At 38.0% G+C, this 21,567-nt stretch overlaps 1 protein-coding gene across 6 annotated transcripts in view; it reads left to right on the top strand.

Moving 5' to 3' along the window:
* sdsl (serine dehydratase-like) overlaps positions 1 to 21,367 on the top strand; it is a 43,345-nt gene extending 21,978 nt beyond the window's left edge. For all 6 annotated transcript variants that reach the window (XM_072587350.1, XM_072587347.1, XM_072587349.1 and 3 more), the window contains 4 exons: positions 2,574 to 2,662; positions 9,472 to 9,699; positions 12,367 to 12,491; positions 15,179 to 21,367. In XM_072587350.1, coding sequence (XP_072443451.1) covers positions 2,574 to 2,662; positions 9,472 to 9,699; positions 12,367 to 12,491; positions 15,179 to 15,372 — 636 coding nt within the window. In that variant the 3' untranslated portion in view covers positions 15,373 to 21,367. The remainder of the gene's footprint in view (positions 1 to 2,573; positions 2,663 to 9,471; positions 9,700 to 12,366; positions 12,492 to 15,178) is intronic.
* Positions 21,368 to 21,567: the final 200 nt, after the last annotated feature.

The raw sequence follows: 21,567 nt of genomic DNA, 5'->3' as shown, positions 1-21,567 counted from the left end.
TTTCCTCATGGGTGCTGACCACTTAAACTCTTAATTTCTTTATTCAGTGTTAAGAAACAGATCTCAACTTTAAAATGAAGTGAAACCAGTTATGTTTCTGAATATGACTGTGTTCTGTGTTTCAGATGCAATCACATCAGTAACACACAATTGCAATGATGTTAAATATATGAATCCCAGTGTAATTTGTTTTAATTAAGTAAAATTGAATACCACAGCTATCGCACTTGGTATTTCCAAAATTAGGCATTGCCACCAGTTCAAGGATGGGAATTGTCAATAAAGCCATTTTATGCATTCGCACCAGGGATTATTCTTATATAAAAATTAGCGTTGATGAAATCATCTTCACGTATGTCATGTGCAGGGAAGGCGGTTTACGTAAAATTATATTTTTAAAAGTCACATTTAAACACGTCATTTGCTATATTTAGCTGTTTTGAGAAGAAATCCAAAGCAGACACAACTGTAGTTCTTAGATACCGTAAACTAAGCTTAAAGGCTTTCTTCTTCCAATCTGTGTACAACCTGAGATTTACAGCAGATGTACAGCATAGAAACAGACCCTTTGGCCCAACTGATTCATGCTGGTGTTACATTCCACACAAACCTTCTTCCATCCTATTGCATCTAACTCCATCAACATTTTCTCCTATTTCTTACTTCCTCCTGTGTTTATGTAGCATCCATGTAAATGCAAATTAATATTTCCATCAAGCTTATGACTGTAAGTTCTGCATTCTGACCATACCATAGGTAAACAAGTTTCTCCTGAATTCCCAATTGAATTTATTAATGACCATCTTATATTTGTTTTCCCTTCTTTTTGTCTTCTCACACGAGTGTAAATCAATAGTCAGTGAAAGCAATTGGTTCTGACAACCTTCCCTATGCCTTTCAACTCCTGTCATTGGTTTGCATGGACGCATTCTTAACCCAGTGGAAAGACCTGACTTTCTTAACATGCTGCTGTTTGGTGTCTTTGATGATGGAATGACAGACATTCGAAATAATTCATATGACTTTGAGTATTCAAACTGTGAGGCTTTTCAGAGCGATCTTTGACCTTTCTAGCATACGACAATAATGGGTAAGAAAATTAAAAGTCCACTTTCAGCTGCTGACCAATGTTACTTCTTGCCTGGCTTTATGTTGATGCCCGTAATAAAATGTTGCTTTTTAAATCAGAAAGAGCTTTAAAAAAAACACAATGATGATACGTGAAGTTAATCTCAGTGCAAAGTGAAAATGTTTGTATGTTTTCCAAACTCTTCACAGTTTCTCTGAGGCCATTTACACTTAATGCTGCACTACCTCCCCATGTTAAAATACAATACACAAAGGTTCTTGCCATTAGCAAGCTTCATCATTATTTCAGGGGATGCACCCCAGATACACGTATTGTAATCCAAGGACCAAGTGACACTCATGGAATAAATCACATTTTATGCTAAAGATAACCTTTGCTTGTACTTCAACATTAAAAATGGGTTTTTGCTCTAATATTTTGATTTTAGTAAAATCTGTGCCAGGAATGGGTAGCTGGTAATGCAAAGCTGGCCAAAAGTGAATTGATTTTGCAGGGTCAAATAATTTAAAACATTAATTGCCAAGTTGTGAAAGGCATTGTAGGACTGCAAGCTCTTTCTGTAAGAAGGCAGCTTTCTTACTGAGGCACAGTGAAATTGTGATGACAAGAATGTTGTAAAGCAATAATTAATTCAGGACAAAAGGCTCCACAATGAGCTACAAAAGGGCAGCTGAATCACAAATAAATTTCATTGATATAACAGAAACAGTGCGGATGTCATGAGCTGTGTAAAGCTTCATAACCCTGGGATTTAATTATAATCTTAGACATAACACCCACTGCTGTTCTGTTAATGTGTGCTCTGTTCTTTAGCATGTTGTGTGCGGGCAGGTTGTTCAATTTGACAGCATGGCATCTGACCTGATCCTGATCTTTACTAAAAACATATTTTGAATATATATAATATATATATAAAGTGTCTTTAGAAAATAATACTCTAAAACTATCCAAAGATCTTAAATCACTTCAGCCAAGTGCATTGAATGTTCTGACCGAGAGCTGTAGCTGAGTTTCTTAATTCTCCCTCCACAGACTGAGGAAACTGAAGCCTGTTGTGGCACTTTGATCAAGGAATTAACCTTGTTAATTTTTATGGTATAATGCCACAACCAGAAGAGTCACTGAGTCAACTGGCCATTCTACTTGTTTTCCTTTCAATTTTCTCTAAGACACCAATTAATATGTTTTTGAAGAGTGCTTGATAAAAGGAAAAAAAAATCTCCCTCAACATCATCAGTTTGAATGTTTTAGTGTGACATGCAAGTGTTTGCTTCTGTTTTGAGATTGCTGAAGACTTCCTTAGAACCAGTTCCTATGGAACTGCGGGATCATGGCTATTCAATCTGTCATGCTGAAGGGATGTTTGGACCAGTCAAAGCAAGGTGCAAACATTGTTACTACTTTGTCTAAAGGATATAATAATGGAGAATTCCTTGATAAATAATGCTCAGTACTAATCTGTCTTCTTAAAATGCTTTGCTAGGTTTGGGATGATGCTAACAAGAAAGCATTAAAACTATCTGAAAATGACGGCTGGGTGTACGTTTCACCTTTCAACCATCCACTGGTTTGGTAAGGATTCATCAAAAAAAATCAGAAAATTTAATTCACTTAAATAATAAGAAAAGTGATGGAACAACCAATCAAAATTATTGTTTGTTTAATTTTTTTTGTCTTGCCCTCTTAAATGATTGACTAAGATTCAATTCAAAAGGCTTTGAAGAATATTGAAGTTGAAGATAATATTTATTTTGACAGCATTTTTCTAATCGTATAGTGAAAGAAAGATACAAATATGATTTTTTTGTCAGTTTTGTCATAGAGTCATAGAGATGTACAGCACGGAAACAAACCCTTTGGTCCAACTCGTCCATGCCGATCAGATATCCTAAATTAATCTAGTCCCATTTGCCAGCATTTGGCCCATATCCCTCTAAATTCTTCCTACTCATCCAGACGTCTTTTGAATGGTCCAAATGTACCAGCCTTCACCACTTCCTCTGGCAGCTCATTCCAAACATGCACCACCCTCTGCGTGAAGAAGTTGCCCCTTACGTCCCTTGTAAATCTTTCCCCTCTCACCTTAAACCTCTGCCCTCTAGGTTTGGACTTCCCCACACCAGGAAAAAGATCTTGTCTATTTACCCTATCCATGCCCCTCATGATTTTATAAACCTCTATGACGTCACCTCTCAGTCTCCGACACTCCAGGAAAATAGCCCCAGCCTATTCAGCATCTTCCTATAGCTCAAACTGTAATTGAGTATTTTGAAAAGGCTCTGATTTTGGAGGCAAGTGCTGTACATAATCAGATGCAGTGTCACGTTGCAAGGAGTCATATGTAGTGAAAGACACACGGTCCAGAGTTGGTTAGAGAGTGCCACAAACTGCAATAAGTAATGTAAACCATGGTCAAGAATCAGTTACAACGAGTCATGTAATTTTTACAGGAAATGATACACAGTAGCTATTTAATTAGACCAACTAGGGAAGGGCCATACTAGACCTGGTATTGAGGTATGAGCTCAGTTAAATGATCAAAGTTTCAGTGGTGGAGCATTTCAGGAACGGTGAGTTTTAAATTACTGACGGATAAGGATAAGAGTAGATCATGGGTGAAAGTACTAGACTGGGGGGAAGGCTAACCATAACAACATTAGGCAGGAACTAGGGAATGTCGATTGGGGGTGGCTGTTTGAGGGTAAATTCACATCTATCATGTGGGAATCTTTCAAAGGTCAGTTGATGAGTGTTCAGGATCAGCATGTTCCTGGGAAAATCAAGGATAAAGATCACAAGATTCAGGAACCTTGGATGACCAGAGAAACTGAGAACTTAAGTTGAAAAGAAGAAGGAGACATACGTAAGGTTTAGGAAGCTGAAAACAGACAGAACACTCAAAGAATATAAAGAAAACAGAAAATAATTTTAAAAAGAAGTTAGGGGGGGCTAAAAGGGACCATGAAATGTCCTTGGCAAACAGGATTAAGGAAAATTCCAAAACATTTAGTACCTGTACAAGTTGCTAGCGGAATGTTAGGTCTACTCAAGGACAAAGGAGGAAATTTATGCATGGTGCTGGAGGAAGTGGGTGGGGTTCTTAATGGATACTTTTCACTGGTATTGAGAAAGGCGAAGGACATTGTGGATGGTGAGTGTAGAGAGGGGTATATTGATATTCTAGGGCATGTCCATATTAAAAAGGTGTTGTTGGGTGTTTTGAAAAGTAATAAGATATATAAGTCCCCAGGATACTGAGGGAGGTATAGGAGGAAATTGTATATTCTTTAATCACAGGGAGAAGTCCCAGAGGACTGGAAAATAGCCAATGTTGTTCCTTTATTGAAGAAAAGCAACAGGGATAATCAGGGAAATTACAGGCCAGTGAGTGTTACATCAGTGATAGGGAAGTTATTGGAGAAGGTTCTTGGGGGCAGGATTTATTCACACTTGGTAAAATATAGACTTATTCAGGATAGGTAGCATGCTTTTTTTGTGGGAGGGATTTTATCTCACAAACCTGATAGAGTTTTTTGAGATGTGACAAAGATGATTGACATGGGCTTATTGTTGTCCATATAGACTTTAGCAAGGCCATTGACGAAGGTCCTTATGGCAGGCTGGTATAGAAAGTGAAGTCACATGGGATCAGCAGAAAGCTGGTAAGATGAATACAGAACTGACTTGGTCATGGAGACTGGGAGTAGAGATAGAAGGGTGTTTTTATGAATGAAGATCTGTGACCAGTGGTGTTCCACAGGGATCAGTGCTGGGATCCTTATTTGAAAGGTATATAAATGATTTGGAGGAGAATATAGGTGGTCTGATTAGTATGTTTGTGGAGCTGCAGATAGTGAGGAGGATTGCCGGAGGATACAGAAAAGCTGGAGACTTGAATGGAGAAATAGCTGATGGAATTTAATCTGGACAAATGCAAGGTGCTGCATTTTGGGAGGTCTAATACCCAAAATGTCGACTCTCCTGCTCCTCGGATGCTGTCTGACCTGCTGTGCTTTTCCAGAGCCACACTCTTGACTCTGATCTCCAGCATCTGCAGTCCTCACTTTCTCCTAATGCAGGAGGGAAGTCTACAGTAAATACAGTAAATGGCAGAACTCCTAGAAACATTAACATACAAAGGGATGGAGGCAAACAGGTTCACAATTCCCTCAAAGCGGCAACACAAGTGGATAAGGTGGTCAAGAAGGCATTTGGCATGCTTTCTTTCATCAATCGGGGCATAGAATATAAAAATGGGAAGTCATCTTTAAGCTGTCCCAAATGTTACATAGGCCATGTATGGAATATTGTGTACAGTCCTGGTTGCCACTCTTCCAGAAGAATGTGGAGGCTCTGAAAAGGGTAAAGAAACAGCCTACCAACATGTTGCCTGGTTTGAAGGATATTAACTATGAGCAGAGATTGGACAAACTCAGTTTGTTTTCACTTGAGGGGTGACCTGATAGATGTTTACAAAATTATGAGAGGCATGGATAGAATGGATGATTGGAGCCCTTTTCCCAGGTTAGAAATCTCATTTAATAGGGGGCATAGGTTTGAAGTAAAAGGGGGAAAGTTGAAAGGAGCTGTGCGAGAGTGGTAAGTGCCTGGAATGTGCTGCCAGAAGAGGTAGTTGTAACAGATACAATAGCAATGTTTAAGAGGCATCTTGACAGGTACATGAATATACAATAAGAGTGGAGTAAAGACTACATAGAGGCAAAAGATTTTTAATTTTGAATTATGTCATGTGTCAGTGCAGGTTGGTGGACTGAAGAGCCTATTCCTGTGCTGTACTGTTTTCTTCTTTGTTAAAGGGAATGATGTGCAGTGAAATTGCAAATAGATCTGTCCTATATCAGAATATCCAGGCTCCTGTTCCTTTCACACATCTGAGTACTAATCTGGGAATTAATCTCGAGCTGTTTTCTGCAAAATCTCAATATTCACTCTTGTCTGAAGTGAACAAAAACTGTGCACTATATTTCACTGAGACCTAAGCAAGGTCTTGACAACCAGAATCTCATAAACTGAGCAGCATCTACTGTCAACAATCAGTTGCAGGAAGCGAGACTGTCAGAGTTTCATAAAAGGAGTAACCCACAATAGGGAATTGGTTACAGGAAATGATATGTAGTTGGGAATAAGCCACAAGGAGTGGCTCACAGTGAAAATTATGCACAGGAAATTATACTGCTTTTTATTGTTCCACAATGTAAATTTTATTTCCACCTCATATCAAATGTCTGTAATCATATGATGCACATGTCAACACAGACAATAAACAATCAAATTGTCAAGGTACTCAGCCAAAGGTACTTTAAGCACTGTGCTGCTGTCATATTTGGATTAACACAAAGAAAGAGGGTAATTTATCTATTCAAATCAAAGTGTTTAAAGTTCTCATTTAAGATCAATCGTATGCTACTGATATGCAATGCTATTGTGTATTGTGTAAGTTCTGGAAGAGGAGCTATATTTCTATACTAGTTATTATAGCTTAAAGGAGATTTTTTTGCTAGCATGATATCTGTTTGGCATGAGCTTACAACACTGTTTCTCCCTCACCTCTAATGACTTAAGTGGTATAGCAATGAACAGCAAGTCAATTTTAAAGGGTTACTATTCTCATCTTTATAAATGAGTTGTTAGGTGCAAATACTCTTCAAGCACCTCAGAATAGCAACGTTAAAATCAAGATGGGTTAATGGTATCATGTTGGTCATGAGGGATTCTGCAGATTAGTCAAGTCCTGCGTGCCTTCTTTGAGGGGTAAAAACATAAAGCAAAAGAAAAACGTATCTAATCCAATTCAATGTATTTGGCTGCAAAATAACAGCTGTGATTTTCAGCAAGAAATTTTTGTATTTTGGTTTCTCCTAATATTTCTTGCAATTATTATGTGTTGTGTAAGACAGCCTGCTCCAACTCCTGCTGTTTGATGTAATCAATCATCCATTTGGCATATCTTGGTCTCCAGTATTTGCTTACTCACCCAGTAAAGACAAACACCATTGGTGATTGATGGTAGTACACAAACTGACTGCAGTCCATTAACTTCTCTCTCCATTCAGGGTTTGATCAATTACTACTACAGTTTTGCTGTTGAATTGCAGCCATGTAGTCTACTAAGTAAACATGACAAATTCAACCTAATTGAGTCCCCTCCTTTCTTAATTATTCTTATACTCAGCATGACAGTCAGCTCACCTGATTTAATGCTTGTTATTGCTGATCTTCCTTAGGAAACCTACTGGGTGGCACATCTGTGCATTTGGCATTGATACCTGTTATGATTCACAAGCTCTCTTTCACCATTTTAATCTTTACTCGTAATTGCAGAAACACTGTAACTAAAGTCTTTTGCAGTGTTACTTCCAAAATGAAAGAAACAAAATGAAAGTGTTCAAAGAAATGAAGTATTTTAAACTAGTTTTAAATTAAAAGATAAAGAAATTATAAATTGCATTGACAGATTTTCAAATTAGAAATTCTGATATTTCTGGTTTGTAGCAGCTCTTGCTACAAATACATGCCAGTGACTCTATTGTTAAGTCATGTGCAGGAAGTTACGATGCTCATCTGCTTTGTGCCAGCCTGACACTAGAAAGTTGTTTAGGTAAGAAATGCCCTGGAGGAGGTAGCTGGAGTGGTCACTGACACCTTCCTTTTTTACTCTGGACTGTAGGATCAGCCAAGGCCAGACTGATAGAATAAAATCTCTCCTTAACTATAAGTTTCTACCTTAAATGAGTTAGGTAGTCTCAACCACTTATACTCAAGCTAGGGTATGTTGTTCTGATTTTACAAACTGTTGTATAGCTTACAATCTGTGTGCCAGATAGTGGAATATTTAACATCAACATGCAATGTGCAACTGCAAGGCACTTAGTTCAGTCTTGCGGCTCAGGAACTTGACGCATTACGTAAGCTGTCATTATCAATAGATAAGTAAAAGATATTAGAATGCATTTTATATGATGATCTGTGGAAACAAACAATTCAAGATATGACTTATACTTATCATTAAAGTCAACTTGGAAATTAATGTTGATTCAGGTATGAAAGAACACATAGTAGTTTTTTTGTGCAATTATTTGATGCATTTCTGCTACATAAATATGAAAATTGTTTTTTAATTTATTCAATGGATGTCTCTTCTGTTTTACCTGTTCATACTGTAAGTTGTTACTTTTACTTTATATAAAGCTAAGGAACATGTAGAAATCACATGGTGCAAGTAAATTGGCGACAAGACACATACATGAGAAATGAAAAGTTTACCTTAACAACACACATGACTCACTATAGGACTTATAGAGGAATATCAGTTATACCAAGGAGATGGGTGACAGTTACAGCTCCTAGTATTCTCTCCTGGCACTGGTAAGGCTGCAAGATTTGCTGGCTAATTAGATTCACATCATGCTGTCACTGTGGGATAACCTTAAACTGACTGATGTTTCTTCTGGGGGTGGGGGTGGGGGGCGGGGGTGTGGCGGAGGCTGAGGCGGAGGTGGAAGGTGGGGAGGTGGTTGTGGTTGGGGGCAGTCAAACAATCTCCATCCATAAGACTCAGCCTGTGGTCCTAAATGTGATCTTAAAATTCCATCCAGAATCTGGCCGATCATTGTCAACACTATCAGTTATTATGTAGTTGATAGATTTTGCCAGATATTGAAGAGGTATTACTTTTTGTACAACTCAATTACAATTCTCTCTGCACTTGGTGGAAAATAATTGTAAGCATGTTTTTGGTAACCTTCTTGCACCATCAGCACAGATCAGAAGTTATGCATCCCCAACAGATGATTTATGATCAGCTAATTTTGAAATTGGGGGAAGGCAAAAGTTGAGTGATATTATAGCTGGATAATTACCAGATACCCAGATAATGTTCTGGGGACTCAAGATTGAATCCCTTGGCAGATGGTGAAATTTGAATTGAATAAAAATCTGGAATTAGAGTCCAGCGATGACCATGAAACCATTGTTGATTTTCAGAAAAAACACTGTATTCCACTAATACCCTTTATAGAAGGAAACTATTCTCCATAGCTGGTCTGTCCTACATATGGCTCCAAACCCAAAGCAATATGGTTGACTGTTAACTAGCATCTGAACAATGGGGGATGTTCAATAGATTCTGGCCTAGCCAATGATGGCCCCATAACATGAATGAATAAGTTCTAAAAAAAGGAAAATATCTCCTTGGTATTTTGTTGGTGGCATTTCAGCATTTTCTTTAGATTTCAATCATTAACTGGATAAGGAGGAGGAAATAATAGACTCCCCTCAGCAATATGACTTGTTTGATTCAGAACTTTGAAATCTGTTGGATGTCTGTGATAGTACAATTTTTTTTAATATTATATCCGAAGGGAAGGAAATGCCACTGTTGTGGAAGAGCTTTCGGAGTCACTACATTGCAAACCTGGGGCTATTATCTTGTCGGTTGGAGGTGGTGGTCTTCTCTGTGGAGTGGTTGAAGGGCTGAAGAAAGTGGGCTGGTGTGATGTGCCTGTAATTGCCATGGAGACTAAAGGTGCAGAAAGTCTGAATGCAGCAGTGAAGGCTGGGAAATTGGTCACCCTCTCTGACATCACAAGGTATGGTGAAAATATCGATTTATAAAACTTTTAGCATTTTTACTGAAATAATAGAGATATATTTGCTGGGAGCACGCTTATGCAAGAGGATGTAGTAAGAGAATGTGCTACAATATTAAAAATCACACACCAACACCAGGTTATAGTCCAACAGGTTTAATCGGAAGCACAAGCTTTCAGAGCGCTGCTCCTTCATCAGGTGGTTGTCATCAGTGCTACAGTATGATAGTGCTGATCCGCTAACCTGTTCTCCCTTAGAAAATAGCCCCTTATTGACATTGAGGGATTGGTTATTTTGTCCTTGTAATCATGTACAATTTAGACATTTCTAGTCAACCTGTTTAGACATGCTATTGTACACCTTTGGAGCAGGTGGGAATTGAACTTGAATCTTCTGTTCCTGAATGCACACTTTAGTAGACTACATTAAGAACTGATTCACCAGAGGTAGAAACCCAGTAGGAAAACCCCCAGTAGCAACTAGTAGCAAAGCCATCTTGTTGAAATTTTCTTATGCCTTTCAGGTTATTCTCTTGGAAGGGACTTCTTTACAGAGCTTAGTGGGTTTATTGATATTTCAGGTCAATGTAGACACTCTTAGGAACCCCCTCATCTCTTTATTCACAATCCAATTATGCATTGTTCACTTTTTTAAAGCTGTGATTACATTATTCAACAGAAACGTTCCATGTAGGTAGCTATGAAAATAAGAAAAACTATTTCCAAACCATTTGAAGCTGTTCAGATTGTTGGAAAGACTTTGCATGTAAATACCTCCCTAGAATCTTTTGTCCACCAACTGTTGAAATCACTTCTATTATTTACTGTATTTTCTAGTTATATTAACTGTCATGATCTTGGGTGACTTGGGTAAGAAGTGATCCATAGGGCATATGCCATCAGAAACACCAGCCTGTACGTATAATGCAAGACAGGATTGTGCTGTCATTATTATGATAGACCGGCATATGGAATAAAAATGCCTATATTTATTCTGTTGCTTATTTTAATAAAAGGTTTGCAGAGATGTAATAGGAGACTTCTTACAAGGTGTACAGTTACTGTTAGCGAAAGCAAGAAATTCAATTTGCACATGATTCCCAGTGGCTGAATACTTATTACCTTCCTATTAAGTAATGATAGTATATGAGCACATCTTACTTTGAAAGATGTGTTGATGGTTTGGAGTAGATTTTCAAATTATAGTCTGGGCATAAACCCACCATTGCAGATCACTGCTGTCATAGAAACCATCCAATTTTCATTTCTCCTTATTGTCTGAACAAAAAGGTATTATAGACAATTAGAAAAGTTCATGGTTTTGGATCCCCCAGTCAAAGCTTGCATTTATTATTGATAATTATTCAGATCTGGTCCTGACAGCTGAAGTATAGCAGGTATATATTAACACCTTATTATATATCCTTGGCTGTCCTGAGACTGAAAACTGAAATGACTGTGACATTGTGCCACTGTGATGAGTGACTAGTTTAGGATTATATCTTTTACAATGAAGCTCAGTGTTCATGATGTAGCTGGAGCATCACTGAGCTTAGAGACAGGATTACAGTGGTGCTGGAAAGCACAGCAAGTCAAGCAGCATCGAAGGAGCAGGAAAATCGATGTTTCGGGCAAAAGCCCTTCATCGGGAATGAAGCCCTGCATCACCTAGCTTAATTAGTGGGTAATTTATGTCAACAACTTCACACCAATTTGTGAGAATAAATGAGAAAGAAAATGGACATCATACAGAGAGATTTAGCAACTTCAAGTTAACCAATACTGGATACACATATTTGGCCAGTTTCCTAGTGATTTATGCCAGTGATATATTTCTGAGTCTATTTCAAGGAAGTGATTACAGTATCTATGCAGGTTGTGACTTCTGCATTCTCATGAGTTTATTGACCTCAAATTTCTAAGACATGAAGTCAAAAGAAAAGTATCATTAACATTTTCCAATTGGGTAACTGCTAACTTACAATAAGAATAAGAAATGTTGAACATGGAGTTGATTAACTTTCAAGTGGATATGTAAATGCATTTTAATGTCAATAGTACCTCAGTTAGCTAGAGAGTAAACACATTTAATTTGTGACAAGTTTAATTTGCTTACTCAAACCGAGATCAGGCAATGGAAGAAAAAGAATAGAAAAATCTTGAAACAGAGTGGCAGAAAAAACTGAAATTTATTTTCAATGCCTGCTGTGTATTTCCATCATTTTTCATTTTTATTTTAGCTTTCCAGCACTCAATTTTCCTTTGACTGTAGCTGAATGTGGCTGTTATATTGATTTGTTCAGATGTTTTTAATTCAAAATTCTTAAAAGAATGAAATAGTTTGTAAATCTTCAGTGAAGTTGGGCTCTTTACTCATGAGGACTTGTGTTCGATGTTTGTACATAACTTGCATAACTGATTTATTTTGCTCTCCAGTGATAATTGTGCCATCAGTTGTTCAGGCCCAAAACTTTGGACTTTCCCCACAAACCTTTCAATTTACTACCATTAATAATATGATACCTTAATGATGCCTCTTTGATGAACTTCTGTTTCATCTTTTAATACCTACTGCTTTGGCACAGTATCTGTGTAGTATCTCTGTGTACAACAGTGTCTGTGTGTGTGATGAACTGTTTTTCTAACCTACTATTCTTTGTATAATAGTGTAGCTATAACCCTAGGAGCTAAAACTGTGTGTGAGAAGGCACTTCAGAACGCACAGGAACATAATATTTTCTCTGAGGTAATCAGTGACCAGGAAGCTGTGCAAGCGGTGGAGAGATTTCTAGGTGAGACTTCTTATTTTCATATACACAAATTATTGAGAATCTGACTTTGTTGCAAATATACATTTCTGCTTAATATGATGTTTTGTTTTAACTTGTAAGTTCAGAATTCTGCTCAGCTGTAAGATGAATAATGAATTAGCTTTGAATTGTTTTCTTATATATCCCATTTGGAACAAAAGGCAGTTTCAGTACATTCTGATTAAATGAAAGCATCAGACACAAAATTAAATCCATTTCCCTTCCACAAGAGCACAGTGAGTTGGTTGTGAGAGTTTCTCATTACAGTAACAAGAGTTGTTCTTTATACAGATGTGGCAATTTGATGCAATTTTATTTATAGAAAATTCTGTAATTATGAATACTAGCTAGATTAAAATGACTGGGTTTTTGCTTTTCATTTGGAAATGTTAAACAGGAAGAATATTTGGCAACTCATCTGAATTAATGCTTTTGCCAGGTTTTATACCTAGTTAAATTGTTATATTATTTCACAGTGTATAATGTTATTGTTTATTGTCCGATAACAGCACCCTAAAGTCTCACAAGGTATCTACTTCCATCTGGCTAGTGCATCCATTCCTGGAGTGTGAAATGTAGAATAATAAAAAGCACAGTCAGGAAAAAGAAATGTTCCTTTTGCTAATCCAAACCTTGTTAATCTCAAACTTTTGAATAAGTTGTCATATAGTAATTATTTCTTTACTCAATCAAGTGAATTAGCTGCAGTAGGCCATTCAGCCCCTCTGACCTGCTCCACCGTTCAATGATTCATGGCTGATCTTTTTTTTATTTATTCACTCACAAAATGTGGGCATCTTTGGCTAGGCCAGTATTTATTGTCCATCCCTCGTTGCCCAGAGGGCAGTTAAGAGCCAACTACATTACTGTGGGTCTGGAGTCAAATGTAGGCCAGACCACATGAGGATGACAGATTTCACTCCCAGAAGGATATTTGTGGATCAGCTTTCCAAGCAATCAAAAATGGTTTCATTGTCATCTTAGACTCTTAATTCCAGATTCTTTATTGAATTCCAATTCCACTATATGCTATGGCGGGATTTGAACCAGCGGCCCCAGAACATTAGCTGAGTTTCTGGATTAATAGTCGATGCCCGTAGGCCATTTCAGATAACAGAATTAAAGGGTGCACTCAATCTTGAGAATGAAATTTTAAAGAACTCTAAGATTGTGGCCTTGACTCCACATTCCTGCCAATGTCCGATACCTTTTGACTCACTCGATAGTCTGGAACCTATCTATCTCTGTCTTAAAAATATTTGCAGGCACGGCCTCTGAAGGTGAGAGTTCTAAAGACCCAAGATCCGTTGACTGAGAAATATTTCTCCTCATTTCTGACATGGACAGGAGACTCCCTTATTTTAAAACTATGTCCTCTAGTTCTGGTTTTCCCCAAAGAGGAAAGATCCTTTCAGCACCTTGGCTGCACAACAAACACCAGAATATTTCTCTACCCCTCTGTTATCACAAATGAGGAGCAGGCTCCCAGTTAAGATTTCACCATTCTAAAGCTTTTGTCTATTTTAATGGCATATTTTACGAATGTGTCTCTTATTCTGTTTTTCACCCCTGAATGGGAATATTAGTTCATTTCACTTTTTAAAGGAAGACTTTCAATAATATTTTGTACAAAGCCAGCAAGGCTATCTTTTTGGTTTTGGCAAAGTTGCATGCATATGGGAAATATTAATCAATAATATTCGTTATACTATCCATTGTGGGTTTATTAAACTTTCCTTCTCAATAATGAGTGCAACCTTTAGTTCTGTTATTTAAGAATGTGGAGCACAGCAGGATTTACTGATCTATCAGTATAGACATTGCTTTTTTGGTGGTTACAGTAAAATACAAAAATTAATGAGAGTAATCAGATTCTGGAAAGAGTTACAAAAGAGAAATGAGTGGTGGTAATGAGAGAGATGGAGGTAAATTCAGAGTGAGAGTGAATTAGGTTCAGTGTGTATATAATAGGGGAATAGGGAATAAAGGACATGAGAAAGACAAGGATCAAAAGAATGAAAGAAACGATGGAGATAGTCAGTATCGAGAGAAGGTAAATGAAAAAGAGGAGAAATGACTGCAATTGGACGAATTAAAAATTACAATCTAGATTTTAATTAAAAGAAACAAAGCATTGCAAAAGCCATGCTGGAACCATGGTGGATCACTTTTCATATGTTTATTAATTGCGAATATGAGTAAGCATACCAGTACACTTCTGGTTATCTTGTCAGTTTACAGTATCTCTATTTGCACATTGAAGTTGAATAAATTGGTCACCCCTATTGTAAATACGGTTGTATTCTCTTTAGATTTCAGTTTTGATGCTCCCTTCTGCCAAGTCCATAATCAAACAAAAGACTTAATTGAGCCAGTGGGTGAGAACACCACTTGAAATGTAATTTTTTTTGCTGATGCTGCAAGTTATTCGCCAGGTTACAAAACTAAAGGAACTGGCACCTCACCAGAACTAAGTGGAAGAGATGGATTTTTGGTTTAAAAAGTTGGTTGGTATTTTAGATATTACAGGATGTTACTCAGTAGTCAGTGGATCTACTTTGAGTGCTGTGCTAGTCTCTGAGGCTAGGTCTCTCATTAGACCAGTGACCTGATATGATGGTTAAATTGGAGTTTGTGCCTTGATTTCAAACAGTTGGCTCTTTTTGCAGATGATGAAAGGTTTTTGGTTGAGCCAGCTTGTGGTGCATCGCTCGCTGCCATTTACACTGGAACAATCCAGCAACTGCAGAAAGAAGGACGGTTGGCCCAGGATCTACAGTCAGTAGTAGTCATTGTCTGTGGTGGGAGCAGCATTACAATGGCACAGCTCAAAGAATATAAAATACTACTTGCACAAAGCTAAACACAATTTTTTTTTTCTGAATTTAACCCTTCTCTTATAAACTCTCTTTGTCTGCTAGACAGTAATCATGTGAAATGATATGACTGGAACTATTGGGGAGTGCTGGGTCCCTGGTGAATGGAATGGATGTGCCAAGGTTGCCATTTCTTATCTTTTCTCATTGACATTTGTGATCTTTTCAATACTCCCCTCCACTTTAACAATCACGCGCCCTGATTGTATTCTCTTCACCATCAGTATTCAGTCTCTCTATACTTCCTCCTTCACCTTAAATGAAACCCAACCAGTCTCCATCCACTCCCACCCAAGCCCAACAGGCTCAACTTGTTCTTGCAATGATTAACTTGCTCTTTACCACAACTCACTTTCCCCAAGTAATAGATGGCACTGGAGGAACCCCTATGGGTCCTGGCTTTAATTCTGACATGAATGTCCATCCCTTGGATTGAATGGTTTTCATTTCAGAGGGTAATTATTAGTTAGTCACACTGTAGTAGGTCTGGAGCCTCATTTAGGCCAGACCAGGAATGGACAGCACACATTTCCTTCCCTGAAGGATATTAGTGAATAAGATAGGTTTTTATGACAATTAGTGATAGTTTCAGAAATGATCATCATAAAACTAACTTTCAATTCCAAATTTTATTTATTGAACTTACATTACGCCAGGGGCATGGGAGCCATTTGATTACATGCCTCTAGAGAATTAGTCTGACTGTCTGGATTAAGAGTCCAGAAACACTCTCACTATATCACCATGTCACCTTTGTGGTGTGTGTGGCAAGTCCCTTCACTTCCAGTCCTATTCCTTCACTTCTTTTTCTGTACTTTGACTTAGCAGTGCAATTTTCTACTCTTAAACTGAAACAGAAAGTTTAATTGACTTTACTTCCGATTTCTGCACTTCCTTTAACTTCCAATGGTCCATCTGGCTCTTCCCTTCACTTTCTAAAGTTCTGTGTTCTATTTCTGAAGTAGATTATCAATCAATGTTCTCTTTATAGCTCTTGATTCTAGCAGACTAACGTGTGCAGGAAGACTATTCCATTTTCCTAGGTTGTCTGTCGTATTTGCTCTGATAATGCTGCCTGTAACCTCAATTTAAAATTTCAATTCACCATGCTTTAAAAGGTTCCTGACCATATCTTGTCCATTTCCCACATTTTTGCTTTTGCCCCTTTCTCCTCCCTTCTAGAACCGTAATGGGATTGCCCTTGTTTTACCATCCCATTACCCTCCATATTCAATGGATCATTTTCCCCAATTTTGAATGCCCCAGCATAATGTCAGCACTAAATGTGTCTTTCTCTCCCATTCAGTAATCAGACTTCTTGATCCTCTACATCCTAATCAACTCCTCAATCATTCTTATCATTCCCATGCAAATATCATTTTTTTCTCCTGTCTTCAAACTGTCCAAGCTCTTCCGGGTGAAACAGTAACATACTTGCACTTCCAATTTGTTATAGTGTATTTGCTTCTCATGATGCAGTCTTTTCTGCATCACCGAGATCAAACACTGATAGGTGGACCACGGTGGAATACCTCCATTCAGTCCGATCCCTACCATGAGCTTCTGCCCCCTTCATTCTCTGTTACACTCTCACCTTGTACTCTCTGGTGTTGACCTCCTGCACTGTTCCAACAGAAGTCGGAAACAGCAATCCACCTTTCGATTTGGTACTTTACAGACGTCTGAACTCCACCTTGATAATGAAATCGTTGAACTCATAACTCCTGCTTCAACTTTCTTTGACCCACTTACACTTTGTCCAGATCCTATTTTTGTTTCTTTATTTATTCTGTTACCACCTCCTTTAAACATGCACTATCACCTCTTTGTCATTTCATTTTTCTCCCCTTGCACTTTATCACTGATCTTTCTCTTGCTTCTTTTTCTACATCCGTTCTTGCTTGAAACCTGTTGCATCTTTAAAGATATTGACCTGACATGTTATATTTCTCTCTTTCCACAAATGCTGCCTGATATGTCCAGCATTTTCTGTTTTAGTCTTGCCTGGACTTGCTTCCACTGCGCTGCAAAGCAACTTTGAAATATTTCAAATGTTATTTATCTCAAACCCGTCCTTGACAAAGCACTGCTTTCCAGTGAAGTTGACCTGCTTCCTTTGCCATCGCTGCCCGGACCATTCTCTCTTGGTTTGGATCAAGCAGGGCAAGAGGAAAGGTGGAAAGCAATCTGAATCATTGTACCGGGTGAGTGAGTGGGGAAAGGCAGAAATTTTAAGTGGTAGGAAGCAAAGAGGCAGGAGGATGATGTAAATGCAATGAAATAAGTTAAAATTTATGTTATTGTTGTATTGGGAAAAAATGCATTAAGCAATTAATTGTGTAAAAAAAAACTATAATCACATTTTTCTTTGGGAAGAATTGATGATTTTTTGATTCCCTGTAATGTTCATGTTTGTGTAGGCGCCCTGGGATTGCAGCTGAAAGCATTGAGTGTTGAAAGTTGTTAATTATTTTGCTTGTCATCAGGGTGAGATCCAGGCGATTGGATTAATGACATTGATAGAATCTTTGAGTGTTATTTTCATACGGCATGAAACATTTCAAAGTTCTGCTCTGTCCCTGCATGAAGTGATTCGGTGTGTACATTCCTTCAGGCAGTGTTCTAATTTAATCCAACTCAACCCAGCTGGATGGACTGCACTTCATTCTGGTGGTTGCAAACAGGAATAAATATTGGCATTTAATGTCATTATAATGTTCTTGAAACAAAGTTGGATGAATGCATTTTTTTAAAAAATCACTATCAGAAAAGATGTTCCCTTTAAAAGAACAATAGCCTTCAAAAAAAGATATGTTTAATAATTTTTTTTACGTAACAGAACAGATGTATCAATTTCAACACAATGATACATCTCTCCGTCTCATTCGCATGCATTAACTGCAATGAAAGAAGCATTTACTGAATGTTGGATCGAAACACTCACATTAGATTCAGCAGATATCTTTGTGGGGCAATCTTGATTTCTGATTCAGGGAGAAATTCGCAAGGAGTGGAATTTTACAATAACATTTATAAAAAGGGAGGGTTTTTAAGTCCACTGGCAGCTCCTGGGTCTTAAGGTCTGCCAGTCAGGCCTACACCTTGACAGATCCAGTGGTGGGGAGATCAGATTTTCTTTTTCTTCTTGTCGTAGTCACAGAGATCTACAGCACAGAAAAATGTCCTTTGGCTCATTGCATTCCCAAACAGTCAGAAACAAGCCACCTAATGAATCTAGTCCCATTTCCCAGCACCTGGTATATCGCCTTGTATGCCTTGGCATCGCAAGTGCGCATCTAAATGATCCTTAAATATTATGAGGGTTTCAGCTTCTACCACCCTAACAGGCAGTAAGTTCCAGATTCCAAACTGTCTCTGAGTGAAAACATTTTTCCTTTCATCTCTTCTAAATCTTTTACTTCTTCCCTTAAGTCTATGCCCATGGTCATTGATCCCTCTATGAGTGGGAAAGATTTCTTCCTGTCTGCGCTATCGATGTTGCTAATGATTTTATACAACTTAATCATCTCCTCTTTCAATCTCCTCTGCTCTAAGGAAAACAATGCCAATCTGCCAATCTCTCTTCAGAACTAAAACTTTCCAGCCCAGACAATATCCCTGGTAAATCTTCTCTGCACTCTCTCTATTGCTACCATATCCCTCCTGTAATGTGGGTTCCAAAAATGCAAACAATGCTCTAGCTGCAGCCGAACTAACATTTTATAAGTTCCACTGTAAATTCCCTGCTCTTAAACCCTATGCCTCAGCTCATAGAGGCAAGCATACCTCATGCCTTCTTAACCACTTTATCCACCTGTCTTGCTACCTGAAGGGACTGGTGTACATGCACACCAAGGTCCCTCTGATCCTTGCTGCTTCCCAGGCTCATAACTTTCATCATGTATTCCGTGCCTTATTTGTCCTGCCCAAGTGCATCACCTCAAGTTTATCTGGATTGTATCCCAGTAGGTTGGGGGATGCAGGGGAAGGGAGGTCAGAAGGAAAGGGCATGATTTGACTTTCAGAGCTCACAATCCTCCCCTCACCTCTAGTTGCCCCAGTTTGGAGATATTGGGATCCATCCCATACTCAGCAAGTGGTTGACAATGATTTACCAGCCTAACCATCTTTTCTGTCTGTCAAGAGGCAGGTGACCATCCACCTGGTGAGCTGGCATCCTTACGTGGAAACTAACTGACCACTTAGGGCCCTAATTGTCAGTAATTTGAGAAAGTCACCCACAGATCGTTTTGCCCAGACTTAGTTGTTGAGGTGATGAGGACTGGGTGAGTTTCTGTCCAGGGCTAACTCACTCCATTATTTCTCATTGTACCTCCAAAGGGGGAAAAATACACCACAAGTCTTTTTGTTTGTTCAAATTAATTTCTGAAGACATCTGGGTGGATTGCAGGTTTCCTTTGGTTAATCTCACTAATCACTGCTGACATGTTAAAACTGTGAAGTACATTGGGTTAAAGACTGTATTGACTGATGTTATTGCAATGGCTTCATTCTGCCTGGCACTATAACTCTTCTCAGCCTGTTGTTCTTAAAGATATTCGATACTTAATATCCCAGTTGTGCTGAAGTAAGCGGTCATCTCTCAAGAGTATGTCCAAAGGTTATTTTTCATGATTTTGTGCTATTAATAGCTTACATCCAGATAGTGATCCACAAAAGCCTTCATTTGGTAATCTTTACAGAATTAATGGCATCCCAAATCTGCATTATAGTGACTCTTAGAATTTGCCAATTACTTCGTAATGGCAAGAGCTTCTGATGTGCATCAATACAACAAAAAGACATGGATGACTAGCAAATGAAGGTCATGGGTTTGATTTTAAACACCATCTCCTTGGAGCATTGTATTTAATGCCAGATGACTCAGAGTGTGAATGCTTAGTCTAGTCATAGAGTTTTGTCACACAATATTTCGAATTGGAGAAAACAGAGCTTCACTTGGCAAACATAAATGCATGTGCAGATTTCTGTTCACCAGTGACATTTCTATATTACAAAAGAGTTGATGGCACTAGCACCCGCTGCCTATCATTGGAAGCTGCCTTTCAGTACAGCTAATTGCCAAATTGTTGGGTCCATTTGCCACATGTTGAGTGTTGGCATGCCATCAAAGGACATTAATGTTAAACACGTAGTGCAATTTGGGAAGTGTTAATGTCTGAATTATATTTAACAGTTGACATGAATAGATTTTTATGTGTAAAAATTATTTTTAATTTCCTTTCTTTGCTTTGAGTTACGTAACATTTCCTGCTTGACTGACTGGGGGCAGAGCATGGGAGGAAATTCAAGAAGATTAAGAAACTGTAGGGGAGATGATCTATGTGATGTGTCTCAGCAATTGCTTTTTAAATGATCACATACTAATTCTCTGACTTTATTATTCCCTATGGCTGTAACTGCTCTACTGTGTGACAGTGAAAGTAGGTGGAAGACTAACAACAAATTGTTCTATTAATTAAATGCATCCCCAAATACAAAGGGACATAAAACAACAAGTAGGCACTTAGCAGTTTTTTAAATATTACTAATTTGCTAATATTTTGTGTATGACATTGAGTATACCAGAACAATATTAAATGGTACTACTGCTAATTATCAAACAAAAGTTTGATGTATTAATATATTGAAAGATCATTAGCATCATTACTGCAGTGTTACAAAATGTATTCCTTGAAGCATTTCCTGAATTCTTAAATGTAATTGACTATGATCTCCTGTTTTACATTTTAAGCAGTGTGACTTGTAACCAGGTTTTGGATGTACACAATATGTGGGAGAAGTTTTCATGGAATAGGTGTCATTATAAATGTTGTGATTTTTAAAAAAACATTACATTTAGTTCTGCTCTATTGCATATGGCAAAAAAACTATTACCCTGATAAACTAATCCAGCCACTAATGATTGACTGTCACTGTACTGTGTAGATTCCAAATAAATTAACAAACAGACTATTTGTACCTACTTTGTACTGCACTTTTATTGCATAATTTATTGATCAAATGTGTATCTTCTGTCTGTGTGGCCTCTAGCGATACTGCTATTAGATTAGCTTCACCTAAATAAGTACTGAACAGGATCAAAGTTTTCAAAACTCTCGCCAACTTGTTAACAAATTGAGCAATCACCCATAGTGCCTCATTGCCTAATTCATGCTAGA

The sequence above is a fragment of the Chiloscyllium punctatum genome, chromosome 17, assembly GCF_047496795.1.
Source record: "Chiloscyllium punctatum isolate Juve2018m chromosome 17, sChiPun1.3, whole genome shotgun sequence".
Classification (NCBI taxonomy): domain Eukaryota; kingdom Metazoa; phylum Chordata; class Chondrichthyes; order Orectolobiformes; family Hemiscylliidae; genus Chiloscyllium; species Chiloscyllium punctatum.
This window is presented reverse-complemented; position numbering and strand designations above follow the sequence as displayed.